Consider the following 17,672-nt stretch of genomic DNA (forward strand, 5'->3'; position numbering starts at 1 on the left):
TGGTAAGTTTTATGTTCTATATTTTTATTACACTGAAAAAAAAGATACAAAGAAATCTAAGAGCACAGAGAATGCTTGTGCCAAGATGCAGAGAGAAAGGTGGATGTGGAATTTTATAAACCATCTCATCTCACCCGTGAGAAAATTCTGTTGCTACAGTGGAAGAGAACAGTTTGGGAAAACAGATTAAAATACTGACCAAACTGGTTGGCAGAATTATGGGTGATGAACTTTATTTTTTTAAACCTGTCTTAGTAATCTATCCCTTAGGATTTCAGTTCGAGACATGGAAAACTTAGCTTGAACTCTCTCAAAAAATAAGGGAGTATTTTTTTGGCTCATATAACCAAGAAGGCCAGAGGAAGGGTGAGTTTAGGGTTGATTCCGCTCAGAAGTGGCCTTCAGGGACCTGTAGGTGCCTCCTTCTGGCTTTCCTCCATGTCCCCAGCTTGACCTCGGAGGCTGGTTCCCTGCCCGGTGACAGTGGGGCAACAGACGTGCCAAGTGCCATCACATCCACCTACCCTTGTCTTAATAAGCCCCGAACAACTGATGTTCTAGTCTCCTTGTCCATAACGTGCCTCATCTCTGCCTGACTCATCATCCTGATTAAACTCAGTCCAAGCACAGCCCACTTAAGCTGCTGACCACCAAGGTTGATGGCCTGAGTTTGATCCTTCTCGTATACATGGTAGATGGAGGGAACTGACTCCCTCGGAGTCCTCAGATTTCTACACAGATGCGGTGCGTGTTCGGTGTGTTGTTCACACAGAGCAAAATTACGAAGTGAAAGTAAGAACTGCTCTTACAAGTCTTTATCATACTAGTGATATGTACAACAAAGGCAACATTCTGAAATCAGCTTCTACCTTATAATTAGGGATAATAAAAATATTTAATGAGTAATGTAGTACAGTTATCAATCTGTGGGAGGTATAACTTGTGATTGCACCATACATACCACTTAAGCCACGGTCACGGCTACGATTACTTAGTCACCATCAGCACAGAGTATCACGTAAATCTGTCAGGCACCCTTAGCCCATCAGTGTGCCAGAACATAGATTCTACCACAAGACACAGAGGACTCAAGGGAGAGGACCACCACCAAATGCTAACAGAGGCATAGACTCAAGAAAGTAAACAAAGTATATCCAAATCCTCCATGGGCCACTGTGGCAGTTAGTGAAGTTTGGCCGCACTGGAGACAAACTAGTATCAAAATGAACTCCGTTATGTATAGACCCACCTCTCCAACCTTCAGTGTTCACATCTATAAAATGAATTGATAATTGCCTATAAAATCAGTTGTGAAAACCTAGAGTATATTAATCTGTTTTCCATTGCCGTATCAAAATACCAGAGGTTGAGTAATAGATAAGAAGATTTATCTAGCTTATATTTAAGAAACTAAAATCCAAGATCAGGTAGCCCTCTTTAGGGTTTCCTTGGCTGTGTCATGTGATAGGGATGGCAGGGAGAGCTAGCATCATAGCTGGAGGACATGAGAGATTTGTCCTGACAAAGACAGGAGCTAGCGATTGTACTCACTCTTTCGTTTCAAGTCCTCAAAAACTAGCTGAGGGCCCATGGAAATCACCTGCGTCCCTTCTGAGGATGATGTCTCAATGTCCTAACCATGTCCCACTAGAATTGCCTAAATTGGAACCCTCCAGAACAAACTTAACTGGTAAGTTTAAGTAAGTTAACTGTAACTTAAACTGTAGCACAGTAGGGATGTCATTAAGGTGTCTAGTTCAGGCCTTGGCACATAGTGGGGAGTTCATTGGATCATAGTGGGGATGCTGAGGGGCACTTACCATTATCTCAAGAGACCACTGGGGAAAAGCACCAGACAACGGAGGAGCTTATGAATGACTCTGAAGGCTGATCAGCTCTCTAATGTCTGGAGTACAGAAAGAGCCACTGGCCTCTCCACTGCCTCACTCCCGTTTAAGGTTTGAACCATCCACTCATCCACACTGCCCCTGTCTCTAAATATAACAAGCTGACAGCCACCAGTGTTGGCAACAGCTCTTTCTGAGCTGCATTTTCTGACAGCCCAACCTCTACAAGCTGTTCGTGAGTTATTTCAAGGGACAGTTTGATGTCAATCACATACCCCTCAAGTGGACTGCACAGACTAGGCTTGCGCCGGGGATCATGAGAAGGTGGAAACAACATTTGTTTCTTGGAAATTAGCACACTGGTTCACGACCCATGAAAGGAAACCGAGAAAAGAAATTACTGCTCACGGGGAGAAAGCTGAGAAAGATATTCTTACCAAGAACCCTCTGTTTGGCAGGCACTGAGCCACCTTCTGAGTCCCAGCCAGAAGGTATGCAAGGGCTGGGGAGATGGCCCAAGGTACAGCCATCTGAGCTCAGATCCCATCTCAGCTAGGAAGTGGGTTTACACCAAAGCCTTCTCTCTACTCTCTCCCTTGCCTCCTGACTGGGAGTCAGGTCTGATTGTAGGTTCCTGCTGTGAAAATCCCATCCTCAAAGAGCTGTAAGAACAGTCAACCCTCTCTTCCAACCCTCTCTTCCTCCTTTCAGAGACCCTGCTATGCTGTCTCTAGGTCTGGGGCCTGAACTCTTCTTGAAGCCCCAGCCAGAGGCTGCTTCCCAGTCTGTCTGTCCATGGTGTTAATAATTCTATTCCCCATTAAGCCATCTTGGTGTCCTCTTGAACAGCTGTCTCCATACAAAACCCAACACCCCAATGTATGCCAGGCACTCTGCCACCTTCTTGCTGAATGCATGCAAGAAGGCAAATGTGCCAGCTACTTTTATGTCAACTTGACACAAACTACAGTTAACTGAGAGAAGGGAACCCCAGTTGAGAATATGAGAAGATGGGGTTAGAGGCAGGCCAGTAGGGCATTCTCTTAATTAGTAATTGATGAGAGCAGGCCCAGTGCATTGTGAGTGGGGACACCCCTGGTCTAGTGGTCCTGAAGGCTATAAGAAAGCAGGCTGAGCAAGCCAGTAAGCAGCACTCCACCATGACTTCAGCACTTGTCACCAGGTCCTGCCTTGTTGAAGTTGCTGCCCTGACTGACTCTGATGATGTACTACTATACAGAAGTAGAACTGAAATAAACCTTTTCCTCCTCTGCTTGCTTTTGGTCATGGTGGTTCATTACAACAATAGTAACCCTGACTAAGACATCAAGCAACAAGGCTGGGGACATGGTTCAGTGAATTCCCAGAACCTGGTAAATCTGGCCCGGAGAGTTGGAATTCAGCACACTTGAGAGGAGAGTCACTGAAGCTCCCAGGCAGAAATCAGACTGTTGTGAACAGCATGGGAGGTGAGGACCAACTCCATGTCATGTATATACCATTGCATGCATACACCAGTGCTCATACACATGAACGTGCACACACTTGCACACAAGATATATATGTGTGTACACATACATATATACATATACACAGACAGACAGACAGACATACACACACACACACACACACACACACACACACATATATATATATATATATATATATATATATATATATAGAGAGAGAGAGAGAGAGAGAGAGGGAATTTTTTTAAAGAAGGCAGGTACTTCTTATAAATAATAAAACTAAGGCTCAGACACTAACTTGCCCAGCTGGGTTCAAACCTAGGCATTTCAACTACAAAGTTCTGCCAGTATTTCTCAGAAGTGATGTTGTTAGTATTGGAAACAGAACATTTAACAAAAAAAAAAATTGAATAATGTTTAGCATCTCTGGTCCCTGAGCAATAAGGTCAATTGCAGGTCCAGATCATTAAAACAATTAAACCTGTCTGGCAGGGTGTGGCGCTGCATGTCTGGAATTCCAGCCCTCTGAAGGGTGATGGCAGGAAGATCTTGAGTTCATCTTAGGATATGTGAGGGGTAGGGCAGTACACCCTGGGTTGAGAACTACTTAGATCAAACTGTCTCTCCTAGAGAATAAGGAGAGGAAATTTGCAAATGTGACCTTGAGTGTGGGAACACATTTGCTTGTGGAGGATGTGTGCTCCCATCCAGTTTATAGCTCTCCTATGTGTAGCATGTGCATGCCAGCAAAAGTAGACTATGAGGTGTGCCCTTAGGAGTGCTTAGGGCCAAGCCTCCCAGGAACCCTACCACATCCAGTCCCTTCAGTCCTGGTGATCTTCCCCCCTAAATGCATCCCGCACCACCTGTGCTCTCCTTCCTTCTGCCCATCCCCCATCAAACCTCTATCTCTCACCTGGGCCACTGCAGCAGTCCTGTCTCTAGGGGCAGATGTGGCCAGCTTCCTGGCCACACCACCACCTGCGTGATCCTTCTGGAAGACAAATCAGACCATGCCACCCACTTCCTGTCTCAAATTCCTCAGTGTCTCAAATTGCCTTTCTAGTAGTTCTAGAAGCGGAGCCCTGTATCTCAATGAAATCTTCAAACAGAAATACCATATGTACTATGTAGACTGCTTAGGAAGGCATGTGAGGTCTTCCATAGTATGTTCCCTTGCCTACATAAACATGTGTGTGAGTGTGTGTGGACATGTGCATGTGTGGACATGTGTGTGCACATGTGTGTGTGTGTTAGTATACAGGTGTGCAAGTGTGTGGATGCTCATGTACATGGTTGCTAGATGCGACTGCAGCTTTTGTCTGTTCATTGGTCTGGAGCTCACCAAGTAGAGGCCAGCCTGTGAGTTCCGGCTTCTGCTTCCCCCGTACAGGCATAGTCACTATGCCTAGCTTTTTTAAAAAAGTATTTTTCAAACCTGGCTTGTAGGAGATCCAACTCAGGTTTTTATGCTTGCAAGGCAACTATTTTATCAACTGGACCGTCTCCCGAATTCCACAGCACGTTCTCTGACCTTACAGAAGAGAAATGGAAGCTGAGTTAGAAGACTAGAGCCAAACTGAGTTCAAATCCTCTCTCACTTACAAGCTGTGCAAATGGACATTCCTTCGCCTGTCTGGGCCTGGGCTTTCTTAATGTGGGCCTGGTAATACTCAATGGGGATTCTTTTAGAAATGAGATGGATTTGTACCTGTGAAACATGTAGGGTAGAAGGACTCTCCGTATGTAGTAATTGCTCTGTAAATGTTAACTCTTTAGACCTTGTTTATACTTGACCTGAAGTTCGAAGCTGCTCAAACCTCTCTTATGTGCACATGGTCTGTGTGCATGGCCAACGATGCAGGGCTCGGCCACTGGAGATGAAAGGGGCCTTGTAGGAACACACAGAGGCAGGGTCCTGCATCACGGAGCTGCCCCAGGCTCACGGGAACCCTCGGCACCGGCGTTGCAAACAGCTCCCTCCTCCTTTCTCAATGATGGCTTCATCATCCGTCTACTCTGAGGCGTAGACAGACGACATTTCATTCTCTAAATTCTTGAGAGACCCATTCTGATTGGCTAAATCTATTTTCCGAGTCACCTAATTGGGTAAAGCTCCTCTCTGTCTGACTACTTTATAGGTCATTAACTGTGAGGAGGAATCCTCTAGTCCAATCAGCAGCCACCATCCTTTAAAACCTGACTTTGCTTTCCTTGTAGCTTAGCTGGTGGCAAGTTGAAGAGGCCTGGTGACAGTTCTGTGACAGAGCATCCCTCAGCCACTGCCTGGGCAGGGTCCTTCTAGCATCTCTACCTGACAAGCTAATTTTCCTGCCAAGTCTCCCTTCACTCGCTCTTCCTTGATTCTTCCAGACAGAACCAGGCACTTTGGTTCTGTAGCCAGTACCCAGGTGCCGTGCTCCTGTTAATCCCTGTGCTTCTGCCTTTCTTTCCACAGGAGCTCCTCCAGTATCTCTAGCATCTGGTACATAGTGAATGACTAACAAAAGTTTCATCAGATGAACAAAACCACCTAGCTACACATGTGAAAGATGACAGATTTCAGTTTGCATTTTTTTCGTTGCCAAAAGCATGATTTCTTTTCAAAACTAAGACAAGTTCAAGCTGAAGAATGTGTTTGTCTGTGTTTATTGTCAATTTGGCATAACCTAGAGTTCACCTGACAAGAAGTAACCTCACCTGATGAATTGCCTCAATCACACTGGCCTGTGGGCAAGTCTCAGAAAATTTGTCTTGATTGATGATTGATGTGTGAGGGCCCAGCCCACTGTGGGCGGTACCATCCCTAGGCAGGTGGTCCTGGGCTGTGGAAGAAAGCTTGGTGGGCATAAGCCGAGGAACCAGCCATTAAGCAGTGTTCCACAGTGGTTCCTGCCTTGAGTTCCTAATCCTGACTTCCCTCAGAAGCATTGGAAGCATAAGTCAAATAAATCCTTTCCTTTTCAGGTTGCCTTTGGTCAGAGTGTTTTATCACAAAAACTGATGAGTAATGAGTAATAACAGAATATCAGAAGAAATTGATTTGAGGTGATCTTCCCTCCCTCCCACCTAGGGTCATCGTTTTCTCATATGTCTGATTTCTCTGCGCCCTCTGATAGAAATGTCCTTTGAAGGCACCCATACCCACTGCTTCATCTGTCTGGTCCCCTACTGATCTAATTCTTTAAATGTTGACTTCTCGGGGAATAACTCATAGATCATCCCCCTCTCTATCAGTTACTTATCCCTTCAGCTCTGAGTTAAGTCTGAGAAACATATTGTGACCACTTTCATGTTTATCCCAGAGAGAAGATACTCATTTCCTTATGTCTTTTTGCTTAGAAAGAAGCAAGCAAGGAGAGGGACTTGCTCATTTCTATAGTTTGCATCCTCCCAGGATGGCCTCGGAATGGAGCAGGGATTTGGGGTATAGCGTAGCTCTTTCATCCAGAGCAGCAGAGCATCCCCAGGCTGTAACTTGGAATTTGAAATGTAGTTTTGTTACAACAAACCTTCTTTCCCCATTGTGTTTGGCTCAGACTGAAGCTATTTATTTTCCTTTTTAGCAGTTTTGGCAATTTCCCAAAGCCTATTTCAACTGGCTAATGGAAGTGGGGGAATCCAAAAACACTCACTAATGTGCCACCTGTGGACAGCTGAGACCCATGGCAAACTTTTCAAAGTGCTTTCTCTATGATTGCTTTGCCCAAATAAGGTCTTTACATTTGGATAAAATGTGGAATTCCTGTACCATCCTGGCTTTTTCCCTTTATTTTTCTACCATTCTGCCATTTTAAGGACTGAAATATATAATTAAGGAAAATGCTAAAATGCTGCCAGAGAAGCATTTTTTTTTAATGCAAAGAAAAGCTTTTCCAATGCTTGCTAGCTAGAAAACAGTTCTGTCTCGTGCCATGTTTGGAAATAAATTCCAAATGTAACAAAAACTGAAATAAAATGCTATGGAAAATGAAAATAGTCAAAAATTAAGACATTAAAAAATTGTGGGGCTGGAGAGATGTCTCAGCAGTTAAGAGCTTTCTATACAAGTAAGAGGATCAGAGTTCAGATACACATCACCCGTGTGACAGGCTGAGCGTGGTGACAAACATCCCGGTAACCTGGGCACGGAGGTGGAGATAGAGGATTTCTGGAGCTTGCTGGTTGCCACCTTAGCCCAAAACTGTGAACTCCAAGTTCATTAAGAGACCTCACCTCAAAGGAACACAGTGGACACTGATAGAGGGAAACACCCAGAGCCTTCCCCTGACCTCTGTACCCTCACACAAGCACACAAACACACACACACACACACATACACTTGCCCCCATACACACACATCCCAAAAAAATGACATAAAGAGAAGACGTCTGTTTACATTAACAGTGGAAGATGTCTGAGAAGACTGTGAGGGCTGGGAAATGCTGTCTGCAGGACACAGCTGTTCCCCTCATGAACTCACTGCAGCCATGTTTACCTACAAAATGGTGAGCGGAAAGGATCTGTAAACACGGACAGCATTTGGACTGAGTGGGTTAAAATGAAGAAAGAAGCATGAAGGTGGAGAAGGGACATGGGAATCCTGTCTGGAGTAGTGGGAGGGCAAAGTTGGGAGTAGAGAGAGTCAAGATAGTGTATACACATATACAGTCGTCAAAGAAAGAAACGCCATTGGAAAAATCTGAGCATTGTGAGAAAACAAAACACCCAGGAAAGAGACAATTTGTAATATAATTAATAGGTATTTAAATAGCATCCAGAATGTACGAAAACATGCTATAAGCAAATAAAAGAAACACGGAATCAATAGTAAGAGAGTGAAAGAAATGAGGAAGCCATTCACATTGTAGAGGGAGTGGGGGTGGTGCAAGGGTGGGGTGGAGGCAGGGCTGGGAGTGGGAGTGGGGAAGTGGGGGTGGAGGTGGGAGTGGGGGTGGGCATGACACACAACATGATGGGCCTGCAATGTGATGATCAGCTGAGATGGTGATTAAAGGAATACATGTCAAAAGTAATAATAGGATATTTCGTAGTCACTGTTTTGTTGCCATGAAGAAACGCTCTGACCAAGGTCACTCTTATAAAAGAAAGTATTTTATTGTGGGCTTGTTTACAGTTTTAGAAGGTTAGGCCATGGTCATCATGGCAGGAAGCAGACAGCAACAGGAAAAGTTTCTGAGAGCTTCACATCCTGATCTGCAGGCAGTAGGCAGTGAGAGAGAGAGAGAGAGAGAGAGAGAGAGAGAGAGAAACAGACAGACAGACAGACAGACAGGCATGGAGGCTGAGGAGAGGCTCAGGGTGACACTGGGCCCTGACATGAGCTTTTGAAATCTCAAAGACCAGTCCTAGTGACACACCTGCAACAAGGCCACACCTCCTAATCCTTCCCAGACAGTTCTGCTAACTGATGACTAAGCATTTAAACATGAGCCTATGGGACCATTCTCATTCAAATTACCACAGGCTGAGCCTGGAGTTTTCTACACTGTGGACAAGTGTTATGCGGTATTACTTATATGGGAAGGTAGCTTGTCAATTTCAAGTAAGATTAAAAAGTTAGCACACACAACCCAGCAGCTCTTCCCTGATTCACACCCCAGGGAATAGCTCACTCATGGGTGGGTATAAGGAAACCTAAGAAAAAGAATAAAGCAGTAGGTTTTTTTGTGCTTTGTGGTTCCCCCCTCACTTTTTCCTTCTGTAATACTGAAACTTGAACCTTTTTCCTATTTAGCTTATATTTCCTGAAGCAAAAATCAAAACAGAGTCTTTGCCGCATACAATTACAGCTATCCCGTTACCCACTGAGGAGGGCTGCCAGGACCCCTGCGGATGCCTACTCTGCAGATGTTCAGCACCTTACATAAATTGCTGAAGCAAAGCATGTCATGTATTTTGAACCATCTCCAGGTTACTTATAACCCTAATGCAATGAAAAGATTAGGTAAATACTGGTGTTACTATATTGTTTATAGAAAAGTCTGTACATATGTTTTAAAAACATTTTGTATGTTTTTTTCTATTTTATTTGTAACTGTGTCTGTGTGCATGCATGCATGCATAGTATGTGTGTGTGCATGTGTGTGTGTGTGTGTGAGTGCATGGTGTATGTGTGTGTGTGTGTATGTATGTATGTGTATGTGTGTGTATATATATATATATATATATGTGTGTGTGTGTGTAAGTGTATATGTGTGTGAGTGTGTGAGTGCATGGTGTGTGTATATGTGTGTGTGTATATGTGTATGTGTGTATAGTGTGTGTGTATTTGTATGTGTGTATATATGTGTGTGTGTATGTGTGTGTATGAATGTGTGCGAGTGCATGCATGGTATGTGAGTGTGTGTGAGTGCATATGTATGTATGTGTGTATGTGTGTATGTTCAAGTGCATGCATGGCTCGCGTGCGTGTGTGTGTGTGTGTGTGTGTGCGAGCGCGCGTGCGCGCAAGTGCATGCATGGTATGTGAGTGTGTGTGAGTGTGTGGTGTGTGTGTATGTATGTATGTATGTATATGTGTGTATGTATGTGTGTATATGTGTGTAGGTGTATGTGTGTGTATGTATGTGTGTGTGTTCAAGTGCATGCATGGTGTGTGTGTGTGTGTGTGTGTGTGTGTGTATGTTTTCCTGTGCCCATGAGCGGAGAGGCTGAAGGATAACCTGGGTGTCATCCTTAGGAGGGCCCGCTACTATCATTTGAGATGGTCTCTCATTGGCTTGAAGTTCACCAATTAAGTCAGACTGGCCAGTGAGCTGGATCCCTTTGTCTCTGCCTCCCCAACATTGATATTAAAGATACAAGGCTACTGAACTCTGGGATTTCTGTTTGGTTTGTTGTTGTTGTTGCTTTGGTTTGTTTGTGCATGTTGGGCATCCAAACCCAGCTTCTCAGCACTTGCATAGCAAGTACTTTTCTGTATGAACCATGCCCCAGCTCCCCATGTTTTTATGTGCTGTGTTGATATATTAAAGCTTTGGCTCAGATCTGTCACAAGGCACGCGTCACTGTGCTTGATTTGTAAGTGGATGCTGGTGTCTCAGCGTAGGTCCTTGTGCTTGCAAAGCCAATACTTTACTGACAGTCATTCTCCCCAAGTCCCAAATGCACAACATTTGTGTTGCCATGTAACACATACAAATGAAATGCTTGTTTCAGTTTCACAAGTGAAAATGCTTGTTAGGATTCTGTCAACTCCACCCCACAGTTACCTAGCAACAGCCAGGTAGGCCTAGTCCACTATAAAAGGGGCTTCTTGCCCCCTCCTCTCTCTCTCACTCTCTTACTCTCTTTTCTCTCTCTCTCTCTCTCTCTCTCTCTCTCTCTCTTGCCTCATGCTCTCCTGGGCTCTTCTCTCTCCCCATTCCCCTCCCCCCTCTCTCTGCGTGGTCATGGCCGGCCTCTACTTCTCTCCTCTCTCTTCTCTGCCTTTCTCTGCCTCTGCTACCCTCTTAACTCCCTTCCCAATGCCCTGAATAAACTCTATTCTATGCTATACCATTGTGTGTCTGGTCCCTCAAGGGAAGGGATGCCTTGGCATGGGCCCATTGAGACACCTCCTTCCCCCACATGCCCATAGAACATATTCTTACGCTACTTTCTCTTTTTATGATCACAACAGTGCTACAGAGAACTGATTGATGTACCATTCGTGGGGGTCTGCTCTGTATCACCCCCATGTACACTGGTTCCATAGGGAAATGGAGGGTTAGGCTGCTATAAGCCGGTGTTACCAACCAGCTACCATGCGATCTTGTTTCATGTGTATTTCTGTTTAGCTACATTTTTGTTTAATAAAGTTTTTATTCACTTAAACTTAGTATAATTCTTATCTGAATGAAGTTTAACCAGCACACATATTTTTTCTGTAAGATACATCAGATTCCTGTAGTTAAAACATATGTAGTTCCATGAACGGGGTCTGTTTTAAACAGTAATTTTTTTCTTTTTAGATTTATTTATTTTATTTATGAGCACACTGTCCCTGTCTGCAGACACACCAGAAGAGGGCGTCAGATCCCATTACAGATGGTGAGCCACCATGTGGTTGCTGGGAATTGAACTCAGGATCTCTGGAAGAGCAGTCAGTGCTCTTAACCGCAGAGTCATCTCTCCAGCCCCTAAACAGTGAATTCTTAATTAAAAAAAAAAAAGACAAAAAACCCAATCCCCCCAACATAGCAGTAAGCATACTGTAAAAACAGACATATGCTTACAAAATGGAGGTAAAATCCTCTGCCTGACCCTTCTAGGGGACTGTAATCTCCTTGAAGGGGATTACAGGTGCTGCCGCCTGCTGTCTAGTTTTCCAGAAGTCACACACCCAGGGCTGAGTGCGGACAAGCTGAGCTACATGAGCAGCAGACCCTGTATCCTGGAAGCTCGGGGCCGACTTGCCCCCAGTGTGGCAGCAGAGGCCTTGTGAACAGAGGGCACAGAAGGGTGGACTTTTATTTCTTGTGATAAAATTTATACAGCATGAGATTCATTATTTTCAAGATTGCAATTATAATGTACCGGGCAAATTGTCTTCTGACCTCCAAATGCACACTGTGGCACATATGCACATTAAGAAATAAAATATAATTTAGAAAATATATAAAGAATTTTCCCTAGGGAGAGGATTTTCATCCTAAAGTACATTGTGATGCCTTCAAAGACAGAATGTTAAGTTTGGGTAAACATTACAAGCATCCCTGATCACCCCCAGTGGTTCCCCCGCCCCAAACTGACCTGCTAGCTTCTTCCAGTCCTTGCTTCACATCTGCTGGAGGTATGCCTTCAGTGGCTGCGGGCAAAATTATTCAAATTATCTCAACGAGGACAAAGCTCAGAATGCTTTTGCTGAGTCACTGTCCAACACAAAGCCTTTTCTTCAGGAGGCTTTCATCTGTCTTTGAGGTGTGAATTGCAAATCTTAACCACCCCAGTCTGCAGAGGTGGGTGAAATGATTTCTCCTGGGAAGGAACATGGCTGAAACAGGAGGTGTATCAAACTGGAATAGATTTTTGGAGGGGTCGATTCACTCTACTCCCGTATTTGGCCATGTAGTTTGTATGTGTCACCATTAGAAACATCCCAGATAGAACAGTGACCAGGGGAAGATTTTTGAAATGTAAGATGTCTACTTTCCGGTTTGCTCCGTTCCATCCAGATATTAAGGATAGGAAAGGAGCATTGGGCATTTTCCCCAGGCTAGCCCTTTGTACACTTTGTACATTCAAAGTGATTTAAATCATCCATTTCTTTCATATTCATATCTGCAGCCCTTCACCAAGTAGGAAACCGTGCCAGGTTTTCTGATCTCCACATTTCTCTGATTCCAATTCTTTCTGTGCTGGGCATGAGTCTGTAGTCTTTCTGTCCGGCTTCATCTCATTTCCTCTGTCTGGTTCTAACACAACTTAGCAAGGCATACTCCCAAATTTACTAGCCAGCAAACACGTTTCTAGCTGGCTTGTCATTCTAGGGACTTTTAATGAATGGAAAAAGCCAGTGTTAATTTCTTTTCATGTTGTGCCAATGAGCTGCAGCCTGTGAACAAGTTGAAACTGTCTGTGTCACACTGAAGTCCCTTCAATTACCTGCAATAGGACAGCTGGTCCTTGCATGTGAAAGGTACAGTAGAAATGAACATAATTGCTTTCTAGCTGTGAGCGTGAAGTTCCAGGGAACATCCCTCCGCACACAGCCACCTGGGGTCTGACATTATGGAGACAGATCATTGGCTATAGCGATGAGAACAGGGTTTTATGGGGAAACCCCCACGGCCACAGACCAGTGCTCTGCATTTCTCAGACACCCCGTGTGCTGTAGCCAAGGAACCCAGCAGGCAGAGCAGAGGTGCAGAAGTCTTTGTCTTCCTGCAATGCAAAGGACTTGAGGACACTGAAGCCATCATTTTCTTTTCTTAGGATCCTAGGAAGAAGGGATGTCTAGAATTCCTAGTCTGTTTTGAAAAGGACATGTCAGGTTCTATTTTCCCTTCCCTCACTCTCTCCCTTCCCCCCTTCCCTCCCACCTTTCCTTCCTTGCTTCCTTCCTTCCATAAGGTCTTATGTAGTCTAGGCTGGTCTCAAATTCACTACGTAATCAAATATAACCTTGAAGTTCTAATCCTCCTGCCTCTATCTCCTAAGTGCTGAAATTACAGCATGTACCACCATGTCCAGTGGCAGGGGACTAGGGAATCCAACCCAGGGTTTTGAACATACCAGGCAAGCTCTCCACCAAGCCTCGCTCGGCTCTCTGTGTCTCATGTTACCTGCAAAATAGTTACACATAAAAAGGATTAAAATGATATTTAGTGAAATACCTAGTTTTCTTGCAATTTCTGGGACTTAATTATTCTGTCTAATAACAATCTCAGAAGAGGGGCTGCTGGCAAAGAGCTAGTGTCCAAAGCAAATTAGCCATCCTCTTCATCAGAGCAGCTGTGACCTTCTACAGGCAGCCCTGGAAAGGGGGGCTGGTAGATTGTGGAGATCCCCTCACAAAAGGAGGAGCAGGAAGGATGTTAGACCCTTACCTGCTATCTCAATCCCTCCCTGTAGCATCCCCCAGCTAGCTGCAGTAATTCTGTCCCAGTTGCATTTGGTCCCATGGTATGGAAGTGTGGGGATGCTAGAGTCTAGAGACTATGGAGAGGTAACTGGAGGGAGGGCTCCATCTCTGTAGCCATGGGGAAGTTGTTATCTATCACGGGGTGGGGCTTTCCACCGTGGTGTGGCTGCTTTGGGATCACCCACATTTCTATAACTATCCCTTTACCCAGGGTCTACTGGAAAGCATAATAAAATCATTGGCTTACCAGCTCAAACTTTGGTCTGTCACTGCTGGGGGCGGGGGAGAGGGAGGCAGTTTTTTTATTACCCCCCCATGAGTTTATGCAACAGGGTCATGCATTAGCTCATGGTCACCTGTCATTCAGTAGTCTGGGTCACAGATTCTGCTGTGGCTGCAGTGTTATGTAGGCGTGAGAATGGTTCTTACCTTCCCTGACAGCCCTTTCACCATATGCTTCTCTGGTATCGAAACTAAACCTAAGCTCTCTCATTCCTGTTTGTTGCCCTCTTAGTTCGCTTCAGAAGCAGAGCCTGGGACAAGTTCAAGTACAAATGGTTTATTTGCGAGGTGATCCCAGAAAACACTGAAAGGGAGGGAGAAGGGAGTTAGACATAAAAGAATCATTACCAACTGGAGCTGCATTCCACTAGGGAATGCTGGGAAACAGGGTATTACAGGAATCTGAGCATGATCCAACCTGAGGGGTGAGGAGGATCAGAGACAAATAGATTCTTGGGACATAATCAATAATGTATTACCTTCTAAGAGTAAAAGCAAAATCCCATCTTGTCCTCAGTGAACAGGGCGGGCTGTCTGTTGCTCCTGTGCCCTTCCTTCGTCCTCTGTCTCAGGGTCAGAACGCTCTAGTGTGGGCGCTTGATCTTCTAGAAGACGAGCTGGGCCTTCATCCCTACCTTACATGGGAAATAAATCCTTTCTGCATATGCATGCGTGTGGGCACACTTGTGTGTAGGAGCGGGTATATTGAGCACATGTATGTGTGTCTGTGGGCAGGCACACTTGTGTGGGGTGCATGTATATTGGGGTTTGAAGCTGATGTCAGGTGTCTTCTTCAATAACCCTTCACTCTATCTTCAGAGCTAGCAAGGATAATGACAGTGTTTACTACCATAAGAAAGACTTGTGTGAGAATATTCATAACTGTCTTAGTCAGGGTTTCTATTTCTGCATAAACATCATGACTAAGAAGCAAATTGGGGAGGAAAGGGTTTATTCAGCTTACACTTCCACAAAGCTGAGGACTGGAACTCAAGTAGGTCAGGAAACAGGAGCTGATGCAGAGGCCATGGAGGGATGTTTCTTACTGGCTTGCTTCCCCTGGCGTGCTCAGCCTGCTCTCTTATAGAACCCAAGAGCACCAGCCCAAAGGTGGAACCACCCACAAGGGTCCCTCCCCTCTTGATCACTAATCAATTGAGAAAATGCTCCACAGCTGGATCTCATGGAGGCACTTCCCCAACTGAAGCTCCTTTCTCTGTGATGACTCCAGCCTGTGTCAAGTTGACACATAAAACCAGCCAGTACAACAACTTAAAAAAAAAAAAAAAGCTGCTGGAAAACAACTCAAAAGGTGAAGACTAAATAGTGTGGGCTCTGCTTGAAGGTCAGCTGCAGACACTTCCCAGAAAGCACAAGGCCTGGCTCCCATCCCCACAGCACAGGGATAAAGCAAGCTGTCAACTAGTTATACAATAGGATGTTATTTGGTACTAAAAAAGTATTGATAGAGCCCAGAAATGAAATTACCCAGAACAAAAGAAGCATATATAAGCTGGGGCTTGGCAGTGGATGTCTGTAATACCACCCTGGGAGCTGGGGGCAGTAGGATCAGGAGTTAAAGGCCATCTTTGGTAGAGGTTAGCTGAGCTACATGAGCTTCTGACTCAAAAAGGGGGAAAAGTAGTAGATGTAATGGGTTTATCTTGTACATGTTTGTGTGTGTGGAGTCCTGAGATAGGAAAGCCAAGCTTCAGTGATCTAACTTAGACCAGATTAGCTGTTTGTTTTGTGAGGTGGACAATAACTGGGAAGAGAAAGAAATTTAAGAGTTTCAAAAATGTTCATATCTGGTTTTGGGTAGTTGCATGAATTATACAAGTATTAAAACTTACCTATTGGCTAGGTGTGGTGGTGCGCACCTTTAATCCCAGAACCCAGGAAATAGAGACAGGTAGAGAGCTGAGAGAGTTTTGGGTTAGCCTGGTCTACATAGGCACTCATAGTCAGTCAATTCCAAAACAGGCAGGGCTACATAGTAAAATCCCCATCTCAAAAACAAAACCAGCACAAAACACAAACTTACCTAAGCACCAGAGATCTGTGCTTTTTTGTTGCATAATACTTAATAAACATTTTACTTGTATCTTTAAAAAAAAAAGACACTTTGTTAAAAAGATGTAATCGTTTCCTAGATGTCCTGACCCCTCCCCTGAAGCCCCCACAAGTCAAGCTTTAGAAGAAGGTGGCAACCTGCTGAGTTTTACTCTCTGTCATATCTCAAGCACCTTCCACAGTGCTGGGTCCCCAGAGTGTTCTGGTGACTCATTAATACTGTGAGTTTGCTCAAGCTTCCAGGCATTGGGCTGTGGCTTTACCATACATACGGCTCCCTCTGCAGGCACGACCTGCTCTTGGCAGATGCTGGTGGCCCAGAAGCTGGATGCAGATGTATTGTCTAGGAAGGAAGTTTGCAGGTGGGAACTCAGCAGGACTCTGGGTGTCCTTGGGCACCGACAGGGTCCCAACTGTGAGCACCATCTGTTCCTGTGAAGGGTGTCTGACAGCAGCTGCAGCCCTGGACCTGGGAGGTGAGGACCCCAGAGACCCAATGTCAGGCTGCCGTTCCCACCATCCTGTCCTGTAGCAGGCCCATGAAAAGTCACTGTAACCCTGGACAGAAAGAAGCAACACACGTACCACTTTACATTTACCAAGTGTTTCCTCCCATAAGCTCTTACTTCATCTTGTCATGGTCCTAAAAGGTATCTGTTTAATGACTGTATTTTGGAGAAAGGTTGAGTAATTTCCCCAAGGTCACACAGCTGGCAAGCCAGAGAGACCTGGGATTCAAACCAAGCTTTTAACTATTTACTACCACATTAAGCACAGCACTGCTGTGTCATTTATGGACCCACAGAAGCAGTTTCTGAAACCCGATCTTTTCCATAAGCTTGTCTGATGGACAAAACGGTGTGTAACAAATTCTCCTTGCCTTTAATCCAATTTATCTTACTTGCCTCTGAGAGAGTTATCTGCCTGGACCCCCACTACGGAAGCATCAGTTGCTCGTGCAAATCTCCACCTTCTTCACTGCCTGCCAAGTACAACCCACACTCTTTCACGGCTGCCGTGTGCTCTTTTGCCCCAACTCCCTTCTTCCTTTTTTTTTCCCTCATACCACAAGGTGTGCTTTATTTTTATCAATTATACAGATATTTTTCTCTAATATCCCAGGGCAAAACGGTGAAATTTGGCAGTCTAATTCGTGGAGGGGGCCCCCATCAGAGACCCGCGGGCCGGTGGCATTGGCTCCGAGTGCCTGCTTGTGGCGCTGGTGTCCATCTTGCAGGTGGTTCTTCCTCCACATCACGAGGGGTTCTTGGAGATGACGGGGTGGAGTGGGGTGGGGAAATCTTTCTAGGAGATTTCACTCTTTTCCTGTTCAATGGTCTGTTTGGTTGGCAGGGTGTTCTCCTGCATCTTGGTTTTCTTCAGCCTGGCCTTATCGAAGCTGGTGATTTCCCCCATGTCCGACTTGCCTGACAT

At 45.0% G+C, this 17,672-nt stretch overlaps 1 protein-coding gene across 1 annotated transcript; it reads right to left on the reverse strand.

Annotated features, from left to right (window-relative positions):
- Nucleotides 1–17,543: 17,543 nt before the first annotated feature.
- Nucleotides 17,544–17,672, reverse strand: LOC127688340 (thymosin beta-10-like). Its single transcript, XM_052186870.1, has one exon. The coding sequence runs from the start codon at nt 17,670–17,672 to the stop codon at nt 17,544–17,546; it is 129 nt and encodes a 42-aa protein (XP_052042830.1).

Source organism: Apodemus sylvaticus, chromosome 7 (assembly GCF_947179515.1).
Source record: "Apodemus sylvaticus chromosome 7, mApoSyl1.1, whole genome shotgun sequence".
NCBI lineage: Eukaryota > Metazoa > Chordata > Mammalia > Rodentia > Muridae > Apodemus > Apodemus sylvaticus.

What these genes read in the sequence shown, in the direction of transcription:
- LOC127688340 (XM_052186870.1), bottom strand. Translation starts at nt 17,672, where the DNA reads ATGTCAGGCAAGTCGGACATGGGGGAAATCACCAGCTTCGATAAGGCC.